Consider the following 11,463-nt stretch of genomic DNA (forward strand, 5'->3'; position numbering starts at 1 on the left):
TCAGAATTGTGAGTTTAAATCTTGATTTGGAGCATGACAACTTCTGTTCTGGTGAGATGTGCACTAAGTAACACCTGTAATATCTTAAACTGCAAAAGAAAAGGTAAAATGTCAAACTTCAAAAATGCGTCTCACTAATTGTGCACAAATGTTAGAAACTGTGAAACTTTACCATTTGTTTGTAAGCAAGATGACAAAGCATGCGCTTAAAGGACTAAAGCGAACGGTAGTATGTGGAAACTAGGATTAACATAAGCTTGGACAGAAGTAAATCAAAGGTTGTGTTAGGGTGAACTCTGGCCTCGTGATGGCTCCCACAGGGAATTTCTAGGTTCTGGCTGTTGCAGGCCATTGCATCAGAAAAAGAACTTGCTCCAAAACTGTGCTTGTTTCTCATGTTTTAAACCCTCCCACTGCTCCCTTAAAGTACGTGCTATTTTAGTATTTTTTTCAGCTGATGCTATGCAATAGCTGAGGGTTTTGTGGTTGGTTTGGTGTTTGTGGTGTTTTTGTTCTGTTTGTTTGTTTTTTTCCCTGGAGTTCTAGTGTTAAATATTGTTTCCTTACTGTGCTAGCAAGAGAAACACTGCGATGTTTTTTTCTAGACTGTACATCTATCAGTCACGAGGTTTTTCCACTTTTCTGACTCAATAGCTTGCAACTGTGTGGGATCTTATAAGTAGGAGAGCTACTGGCTGTCTTTTTACATCTGACTGAGCAGCGGTAGGTGACAGCGCTTCATTTATTTCCTAACTCTGCTTTAATCTTCACACTGAAAACATTTCATACTTTCTTTTATAGGCAGGATTTGGGATTGTAGCTTTATTTGTCACTGGTTTTGCTTAACATGTAACACAAATAGCTTAGGTTGTGTTTTGGAGTGTCACTTTTTGTTGCTGGTCTGATTTGATGCTTTGATTGAATGAGAGATGTTGTTGAATTTCATTTGTTGCCCATACCTGTCTTAAAAATCTCCAGACGCTTACTTGGGATGATCTGGGTATACTTGATCGTGGTTTGGTACAGAATGGTGTGCTAGCACAGCGTTTAACTAGTGACCCAGTGAATGTTCAGGAATCTATTCATAAGTGGCTTTCCCTATGTAATGCAAGTTTTCAGTATTCTACGAAGACAACTTGTACTAGAACCCTTTTGGGCAACAGATGATTTCCTAATGTAATTTCTAGTGCTGTAAGATTGATATTTTTCAGTATAATGTATGGGAATTTTTTTATATGCTACTTTTAAAATACTTTGGAATATTTTGAATATATTGCTGTAATCCTGCTTAAATGGCAAAAGGCAGTGAAATTGTGTAGTGGAAATGTAGACCACTTTTTTTTTGATCAATGATGTAATTCTGAAGAAAAATAGTTTTGCTTGATACCTGAAATGTGGTGATCTCTGCATACTTGTTACTGATTACTGCCATCTCCTTTAATCAGCCTGACTGCTGTGAGCTCTCCTGCTGCATAGTTTGCCCTGTATTAGGCACAGACCTCCATGGAGGAATGTCTGCAGCCATGTAATGCTTTGAAAATTGTTTGTTTAGGTTTGAGTGAAGTACACACACTTAACTATTGTGGTAACTTACTACATTGAAATGCAGCTTTAGCAATATCGGCGCTCTTTTCATACCTGGCAGCAAAAAGAGAGGCTGGAATCAAAAGTATGTGAATAAGAAAGGTGGCTCAGGCTTCACTTCTGAAACAGACAGTAGTGCAGTAGCACTTTGCTCTGTTTCATGCTTTCCAGACCTCCTTGAGCCTCTTGTGCTGGGGAAATACGGGGTTAACTCGATGTGTGAACCTAATGAACAGCAAGCCTCCTTGGGGTCCAAAGCATTATGAGCTTGAACGGCCTAAGGTAGTGAGTCTGTGAAATCTGTATGAAAGTGTTCATGTGAAAGCAATTTGAGGTCAGAATTGAAAAGTGTTTGAGCTTACTGGTGCTTTCAGGTTCCTGTATTAGGTACTTTTAGGAGTAGGACCCTTGTAAAGGCTGAGTGGAGGGGCAAGAGAGGCTGTGTGGAGGACTTGGGGAAGGAGGAGGTTCCTGCAAGAGTGTTTGGGTTTCTGAAATGTTTGTGGACTGCTTAAAAAAGTTTACAGGAGGAAGTTCCTCGATGTATCTTTCAATGCCAGTAAGAAAGAAGCTCTCCTGTTATGTATCCAAGTGCAGTGGTTCCTTGTGACATAAGAATCTCCCAGAAAGAGAGGGAGAGCACCTTCTCAATCTTTTAAACTTTCTTTTATTATGACGGACTAGTGGAATATTGTTAGAGTTTTAAAAGGTAAGGAAATTCAAGGTCAGTATGGGAATCTGCTCTTAGTAATGGAAGCCAATATTTGAATTCCTTGGCTTTCCAATGGTATTCTTGCTTTACAGTTCTTAAGGAGAATTATAACTGTATATATTGATGTATATATAAGTGCATGCAGCCTTAATTTTATTCTTGCTTTGTCAAGGCTCAAATGTTTGAAGCTTGCTGTGTCACTTTTTAGTAAATGGAAATGTAGTGGAAAGTATAGAAAGTATATATAAAGAAAGGCTCTCTATATTTATGCCACTATTATGACAGCTGAATGATCTTCATTATTATTCTTAAACTGTTCTTGCTGCTGGGCGTTAAAACTTAACGTCTGTGAATTAGTGTTTCAGTGTTTGAGAATTTTTTTTTTTCCTCCAAATAAGTTTTCTTCTTCAAGATTCAGTTGGAGTTAATTTAAAAATGAATAAACCCCCACCCCCTTAAAGCTTATATCCTGGAAAACATAAGATTCAATAAGCATCCTCTTTGCTAGTAGTGTAAAAACCATGTGTGTTATGTTTGGACATAACTTTCTGCAAAGTTGCAATGTGGAAAGTCACTTTGAGAATATCTGTGTAAAATACGAGCTGTATTTTATATATAAGCTATATTTTATACATATTATATAAATACAGTGCTTGGCTCTTTAATATCTGTACAATCATATGGTCAAGATCCTGTAGTAGTAGGAGCAGTACAGCATGTAAGTAGTAGTAGCAGAGCTTGTATTTTGGTCTCTTCAAACTATTTCCAGCTTGGATTTGACCCAGTCTCCTTCATTAACTCCTAGAGTAGAAGGAGGTAAGCAAGTGTGCTTGATAAATTGATGTTCTGCACTTAATGCAAAAAGAAACCTAAGGCCCTATGTGTACGCCTAGATGTAGTATAGTTAGCCTGGTATTAGGGCTTTAACTCTAAACCTAGAGATAATTGACATTTTTATTTCAAGTGTCTATGCTACCCCTGGTGCACAGCCGGTTAAACTGCTTATAAAAACAGATCTTAAATTGCTGAAACATCCAGTCAGCTGTTCTTAAGGTAGAAAGGGCCAAAAAGTTTGTTCTTTCCTCTTGAGGGAGGTGAGGATTGGTTTAGAAATCTTATATTATCTATTTGAGAGTTACATTTCTTTGAGAAATGTATTGTTTATCATATCAGCACGTAAGAAGTACTGCTAGGTATATTTAAGGTGTGTTTTTTCTTGTCTTAACTAAAAGTATCTATCTCTGGTAATAAAGATGCTGTACAGTGAGGTGTTTCATTGTACTGCTTTTTATTTGATTTGTCAGACTTTATAGAAGAAAATTTAAGGTCTTAAATACAAATAACCAATCTTGACCTTAAAAAAGGAAGTGCGTTGTTGCTTGCTTGTGCTATTGTCACATACAGACAGTGTTTGGTGACTTGCTTCTACCAAATATTTGGGATAGAATGGGTTTGTGAATGTCAGCATTCACTTAAAGTTGTAAAAGGATTCTCTCAACTCTCTCCTTTTGCAAAGGGAAACACAACTTAGACTTACTGAATTTCAGAATCTTTAAAGGAATAATTAAGTACTTGATTTTCTTTATTGATATTCAGCTTCTGGGTTTGTAAATTGGCAAGGCTGAAGCTCTGGTAGTTTAGACTTTGCTGATATCTTGGAGGTCCTGAGTTTGGAAGAAATTTATTTCCCTTATTTTCTGGATATAGATTCAGATATTTGGTGGGTCAACCTTTGTCTGGCTGATTTGTTCTAAGTGAGTGGTGATCATTGAGACAGTAAAACTCTGAAACAAAGAACAGTTTTCTGCCTATGTATCTAAGAGGGAGTTAGATGACATATTAATAGCATATTGTTTAAATGGATTTTGAAACTACAGACTGTGATAAAAGTAGTATCCTTAGATTTGCTGCTTTAATAGACTGACTTTGGTCCAAGTACCAAAGTTCTAAGTGTGAAGCAGGGAATAGGTAAGTCTCCTTTCTTACAATTATACTGTGAGTGTGATTAGGTGGAAAAACCACTGGACACTAGACTTAGTCCTTGCTCAATTCTTGTGGTATGAATCAAGAAAAAGTACATCAGAATTACAAATATTAATAAAGGACAGGAAAGAAGCCACTTCTGCTTAGTTGCACATGAGAGGTTATTTACAGCAAGAAAAGAAAATGCTTTTGAAAGAGAAACTTGATATAATGAGATCTATTGAGGAAGGATGCGTATTTCAGATGCCCAGTGAAACTTCTTTTGGCTTTCTTTAGGCCTGGGAGAGGTAATACTAAGGGAAGTTGTGGAAATGATTGCTTGCTGGCTGCATTGTTATTTTTTATGATCTGCTTTAGAGTCTGGCTCAGGGCTGAACTGTGTTCCTCCGTGTGACTTCTTTTCTTGAAAGATAAGAATAAAACTTTTCAGCCTGATGGCAAAGAATAGGCAACTGTTACCATAAGTTGGAAGTCCACTTACTTGCTAAATAAAAATACAGTAGCTTTTTTTTTTTGTTTGCTCAAGGGTGTTTAAAGGAGCAGGTAAATGCTGCTTAATAGAATTTTGTGGTTACTAAATTGCAAGATTTGTGCTTCATTTTTACACTTTCATTGTGTAGGCTGCTTTTCTAGCAATGACACCTACTGTGAATTTTGAAGGGCTAAACAATTTATCTTTTGGAGGAACAAGGTGAAACAGTCTAGTTACATTCTTCCAAGAAGTTTTATCAAATCTCACATGTAAACTTTTACAGTCAGTGTTGCAAGAACTGAACATGTTTTACTGTTCCGCCTCCTTTCAAGCAGACAACATGTCTGAAGATTTTTCCTTTTGGTCCTACTGGATGGAATAAGAGAATAGTGCATAAGGCTTTGTTAAATGTGGGTTTTTGACCTTGTATTGCTGATGTTTTGTGATTGATTTTTACACTTTGAAGCTTTTGTTTATTTTATGCAGATGGCTTCTTCTTATGTAAACTTAACATTTGAACTCTTGATAACCCCGCTTTCCCTTTGCATTTTAGTGCAAAAGATGATATTGATATTGATGCCCTTGCTGCTGAGATAGAAGGTGCAGGAGCTGCAAAGGAGCAAGAACCTCAGAAATCCAAAGGCAAAAAGAAAAAAGAGAAGAAGAAACAGGATTTTGAGTAAGTTTGTTTTTTTTAATCTATCTTACTTTATTCCTTTGTACAAAAACTCAGTTACTTAAGTACTATAACTTCTTTCTTATTTTAGTGAAGATGATATCCTGAAGGAGCTGGAAGAACTGTCAATAGAGGCGCAAGGAGGGAAAGTTGACAGGGAACCTTCTACGGTAAAGGTGAACACTGAGAGGGAGGTGGGCTATTTGATAGGAAACAGTTGAAATACAAGACACCTCTGTCCCAGAAAAGTTCTAGTGTTGCAGTGTAGTTGGAGATTCTATGTGGCACGTACAGCTACCGTGTATTTTTAATTATACTTGGTCATATTTTTGTAGTAAAATCAATTGTGAAAGGTTTTGCTGGAAGCCATGTCTTCATGCCGATAATTATTCAAAGCTGATCAGAATAAATTTTAATTGTGGGCTGAGGTGTAATACACTCAACAGGAATAGTTATTGCTTTCAAACTTTGTATTCAGTAAGAGAAGTTTTTCTTGACATCTGTCAATGCCACTTCTTAGCTCACAATAGCAAGTAATTTCTCATGGCTGATTATTGAATTGTTTAATTACCAGGTTGAAAATGACAATGAAGAAAGCTTATCAAAACAAGATAAAAAAAGGAAAGGAAAGAGTAAAAGAGCCAATCTGGAAAATGACTATGACAGTGAGGAAGTGGAAGATAAAGACAAAAAATCTAAAAAAACTCAGAAAGCAAAACAAGACATGCTTTCTGGCAGTGATGATGATGATCATGAGACACAGCTTAAGAAAAGCAAAGGGAAAACTCAGAAGTCAAATAAAAAGCATGATCTGTCAGAAGAAGATGAAACTAACATTCAGAAAAGTAAAGAGCGTGCAGGGGCAGTGTCTACAGGTGAAAGTGGTGATGAATCGGATGAGGTCTCCCGATCTAGAAAAGGACAAAAGAAAACCCAAAAACCAAAGTCGACTCCTGCTGCTGAAAGTGGGGATGATGAAGAAGAACCTTCATTCAGAGTAAAAACAGTGGCTCAGAAGAAAGCAGAAAAAAAAGAACGTGAAAGGAAAAAACGTGAGGAAGAAAAAGCCAAACTGAGGAAGCAGAAAGAGAAGGAAGAATTAGAAGGTGGTAAAGAACCAGCAAAGCCGAAGGAAGCTGCAAAAAAAGCTGAAGAGAAGACTTCTACTGAAGTCATGGCAACTTCTGGCCCTGGGGAAAAAGGAGAGACTGCTGCAGGAACAGAGGGTTTGTACCATGGTTTCTAAAACTGTAATTTAAACACTGTAGCTTTTTTAAGGACAAAGAGTTGGCAGGCAGTGAGGATGATTTGTTGCTTTATTCTGAATTGGGAATACTAGACATTTGGTAGCCTTGTCTGCCTCTTTGTGTTGGCTCATGTGTGGCTGTTTTTTCTGGCCTGTAATTTGTTCAGGTACATGGGAAAACAAAAGCCAGATGGTGAATTCTCATTACAATATATACTTACAGTTCTGTATTGCAAACATACTTTTTCACTTCCCTGTTATTCTATTACTTTAAGAATTCAGGCCCTGACTGTAACTTGTGACAATTTTTTTTCATTATAAAGTGTTTATGTAGTAGACAGTCAAAATGTTCCTCATTTGGTGTTATTTATCGTATTTGAAACATTAATTGTATTTAGAGTATCTTTACAGTTGCTGAGATCTTTGAATGTATGCCTCTTCTTTCTGTAGCTGATGACAATGAGGGGGACAAAAAGAAAAAAGACAAGAAAAAAAAGAAAGGTGAGAAAGAAGAAAAAGAGAAAGAGAAGAAAAAGGGTCCCAGTAAAGCCACGGTTAAAGCTATGCAAGAAGCCTTGGCTAAAATGAAAGAGGAAGAGGAAAGGGCAAAAAGAGAGGAGGAAGAACGCATAAGACGACTTGAGGAACTAGAAGCAAAGCGCAAAGAGGAGGTACCGTGTATCTTGCTCTGAGGATAGAATAAGGGAGCAGGTAATCTTAACCTGTACCTTTTCTGGTGCAGTTGGTGGATTAGTCTTTAATATGTTTCTTATCAATAGAATATGCACTTGGCCAGCTTTTGTGTAAAGCACGCTTTAAAATTTCTGCTTGTTTTTTAACCTTTTCCTAGGAAAGGTTAGAGCAAGAGAGGAAAGAAAGAAAGAAACAGAAGGAAAAAGAGAGGAAGGAGCGTTTGAAGAAGGAGGGAAAACTTTTAACAAAATCTCAACGAGAAGCCAGAGCCAGAGCGGAGGCTACTCTTAAACTACTCCAAGCTCAGGGTAAGCAGTAAAGTTTAAAATAATAGTTTAAAAAACGCGATCACATGCCTTACTGCTCTGTGTTTTGTTTTTTCTATCTGGAGCTAGGAGGGCAAATACTGATTAATTCCATGTAAAGCGGCTCTGTTGTTGAGGAAGGCAATGTGTGTGGCCCCACCTTTTTTAAGTAGGTTTAAATGTCTGTATATTTTCATCTTACACTTTGAATATTCAACTTTTTAATACATTCCACTTGCGGTTTAAATATGTTAGTTATGGAACTTAGGATATATCACTTCTTTCCATTGGTCAGTCCAAAGGCCAGGAAAAGCAGATGGGCTATGCTGCAGGTCTTGTAAGACCAGTGATCTGGATCCTCTTGAATTAATTCATGTGCTTGCTTAAGCAAGTGCATTGTTTTGCTTCAGGTTAGCTAGTCTGTGGGAATGGTGTATTATCCTCTTGCATTTGCTTCAGGAAAAACGTACATAGGAGCTTTCCAACTTTTCTGTCAAATGTAATCTATTTCCATTGCAATGAAGTAAATCTATCCAATGTATTGTAAACCCATGTCCTAATTTGTTCCTGGTAACTTGTTTGTGGCTGAAGAAAGAAATTAATTCCTGAGTGCTGAGTATCCTTCTTTTTGTATTTGTAGGGAACGTTATCTGACAGTTTGCTGGTAGGTGGATGTGTAAGGGTGAGAATCTCTGTAGCTAGTAAAACATTTGGAGCTCTTAAATATACACAAAGGCCATTTCTCTTCAGTCATGACTGTAGTTATTAGAATCCTTCTATTTGTGTGCTGCCACAACTGGACTTTTGTCAAATCTACATTGTAAATCACACAGTACCTGAAGGAATTTTGTGTTTCAGAAGATCCAGCAGTAATTAAATTAGTAATTTGTTTTTGCACCAAACTTCTGTTTTTAATTGAACCCCTTGCAACATTACAGTGCTGTCTTTCTGGTGAGGTGAAGATGAAGATGATGAATTGAACCTGGTATTATTTTAATACATAAAACCATCTATGTTGTTAAACAAAAAAACCCCAAACAACCCAAAAACCCCCAACATTGAGCAAAAGGGAAAATACTATCTACTGAACAATCTTAAGCTTTTAAGAAGGGCTGTACCTCTTAACTGCTCCAAGTTGTCTGAAAGTAGGATGACTGGCAGACTGGTTTTAAGTGACTTTTAGCATAGCAGACTATATTGACATATGCTTGTTAAACTTGAGGTAAGTGTGTTCATGAAATCCTATGTAAGTACGTGATAGCTTCAGACATGGAGTCTTAGGATCAGATCGTTTTTTGGTTTTGTTTTTTTTTCCCCATTAGTAATCTAACTTCTTTTTGAGAGCATTCAGAGTATCTGAAGAACTATACTTTGCTCAAGTTTTGCAGCTTTTAAAAATCAGGCTTTTAAAAAGATAAAATATGCATTGAACCTACTTGCCACTCTCCTCCTTCCTCCACCTTGCAATTCTGGAAAATGTGTTCTCATTTAAACCAAAGCTTATGTTTAGTAATTAATCACCTGGATTTTCTTTCCAATGATGTGTGTTGTTTTTTGTGTGGTGTGTTTTTTTTTTTTTAAGGTGTTGAAGTGCCATCCAAAGACTCTGTGCCAAAGAAGAGGCCAATCTATGAAGATAAAAAGAAAAAGAAGCAGCAGCAGCCAGAAAATAAAGAAGGTGTGGTTTGCATATAGGGATACTTAATAGATTAGTCACATTTCCGGAAGCGTTTGTGGAATAAATCAGCTAATCCTAAACTAATTGCACTTGAGGGTGCCTCTGAGGTTCTCTTGACACCCGTGCTCACACATGCAAGTGCTGATGCATTAGGATCCGAAAGTTGTTTTGAAGGCTGCTCACTTAATCCTTTGTTTTGCAGTCTACTTGACTGTTATTTTTTTTTCCTAACCTGGATATTTTCTTTAGAATTTCTAAATGTTGGAGATGTACAGAATGTAAAGGCCTTTTATGAATGTGAGGTTGAATGCTTTGTGTGCATATGTAGGTTAAATACAATGTAGTGTAAGTAATAATGACATGTAATTAGGTCTACGTTGATGTCCCAGGAAGAAAGGGGATTGAGCCTACTTGTAGTACTTTTCTTTTAAGTTGGAGACAATCTGTTTGTTTGCTTTCTTGTATATTAAAACAGTTTTCAGTTTCCAGGAGAGCTTGCATTTGTGGAAACTTAGAATATATTGCACTAGTTAGACATAGATTGAATGTCTCAGAATTTTTTTATTTTGTACTTTTTGGCTTTCCTGTGAGGGTATTACTGTGGCTCTTTTCAAGACTATTCCTTGCTTTAAAAAACCCAAAATCTCCTTGTATCAGTTTTTTTACGTTTGACGTGAGAGTTATGTGGCTACTTACCACTTAGGGAGTGTGTAAAGAATCGAGAATGGTGCTTAACTGAATTGTATCAGTGATTTTTTTTTTTTTTTTTCTTTTTTTGTTGTATGGAACAGTAGAGCAAGAATGGGTAGTTCATTAGTATTACTTCAGTTTATTTTGTCTTTTAAAACAAGTGAGATTTTTTTTTAATGTTCAAAAGCAATGGTAATCCTCTTAGCCAATAACAACCTATCATCACATAAATCTATTTAACTGCTTAGAAAGCCAAATGTTTTTCAAATAAGCCACATGCTCTAACTTTGTTTTAGCTCAGTAAGTGGGACTTCAGTTAGCTTGGTATTACATAGATTTAGATTTTGTTTACTTGTAAAGCATAACTTAAAAATAGAACTTAAATGTGAAGCTGTATGTCTAAGTAAGTTGGTTTGTACTTTGGAAGAATGTAGCAACCAATTTGCCTTCTTGCAATTTCAGAAAATGTGGAGGTAACTTCCCCAGCTGAAGATGCTGTAGAACTGGAAACACCAGTAAAAGAAGAGACTCCTCTTCCAGTAGAGCCAGGTTAGTAGTAATGCTAATAAACTTAAAACACGCAAGACTGTGTGGCAGTACCGCATGGTAGGTATCGTACCTTGTTGGATGGGGGCTGAGTGCCATCCTTTCTGAGGTAGTTGCTGGTTTTTTTCCTTTCCTAAGGAAGGAACTGGTGGAATTTTATGGAATAAAAAGGCATGATGCTTCAAAATGAGTGTAAAGGTCCCTTATTCTAAGTGAACTCCAGTGTTCAATTGGCTTAAGCAACTATCTCAAATAAGCACATTCAGTGCCTTATGATTAGCTCCCTTGGCTTTTCATTTGCTTTCTGAAAGGCTGCTTTGACAGTGGTTAAGTGGGGGTAGGGAGGAAATATGCTGCTTCTAATATTAATACTGCAATATTCACAGTGATTGTATTGATTCCAAGTGTTTTGCTTTCACAAGTGCTGAATGCAGTGGATTTGGGTTAGCGTATGAAACTGAATATCAGCATAGCAAGTGATTGTTGCCCTCATTTTTGCCTACACGCAGTAGTTGTTTTGGAAAATCACATTGTACTGGACTTCTTCCTCAGCAAGGAGACTGTTTCAGTTTTTACCCTCCAAGTTTTAGAAAACAAAGCTGAATATGTACTCTAATTCTAGGTTGACTTATCTCTTGATGGAGCAATTCCATTGCCATAAAAGAGAAGGGCTCACTGGCAGAACATTAATTCCCAGTTAATATTCTACCAGTCTGGAACTTACTCTCAATATCAAAGAGCTGAAATTTCACGACACTCCACATGCTACAACATGTATATTGTTTAATGCCTCTTTTGGAGAGGGTTAAAAGTTTGCATTTTTCCATTTGTCTGTTATTAAGAGCTGCAGTCTCTTTGTATAATGACTGAATTCCTGC

General features: G+C 36.9%; 1 protein-coding gene across 1 annotated transcript in view; it reads left to right on the top strand.

Moving 5' to 3' along the window:
* Positions 1–5,304: 5,304 nt before the first annotated feature.
* The window catches only part of EIF5B (eukaryotic translation initiation factor 5B), a gene marked incomplete at its 5' end in the record, with an annotated part of 22,859 nt that continues 16,700 nt past the window's right edge, over positions 5,305–11,463 (top strand). Inside the window, 8 exons of the mRNA XM_009702482.1 lie at positions 5,305–5,430; positions 5,519–5,603; positions 6,002–6,653; positions 7,124–7,344; positions 7,524–7,674; positions 9,254–9,349; positions 10,502–10,588; positions 10,699–10,704. Of these exons, the coding sequence (XP_009700784.1) occupies positions 5,305–5,430; positions 5,519–5,603; positions 6,002–6,653; positions 7,124–7,344; positions 7,524–7,674; positions 9,254–9,349; positions 10,502–10,588; positions 10,699–10,704 (1,424 nt within the window). The remainder of the gene's footprint in view (positions 5,431–5,518; positions 5,604–6,001; positions 6,654–7,123; positions 7,345–7,523; positions 7,675–9,253; positions 9,350–10,501; positions 10,589–10,698; positions 10,705–11,463) is intronic.

The sequence above is a fragment of the Cariama cristata genome, unplaced genomic scaffold (genome assembly GCF_000690535.1).
Source record: "Cariama cristata isolate BGI_N322 unplaced genomic scaffold, ASM69053v1 scaffold13776, whole genome shotgun sequence".
Lineage (NCBI taxonomy): Eukaryota > Metazoa > Chordata > Aves > Cariamiformes > Cariamidae > Cariama > Cariama cristata.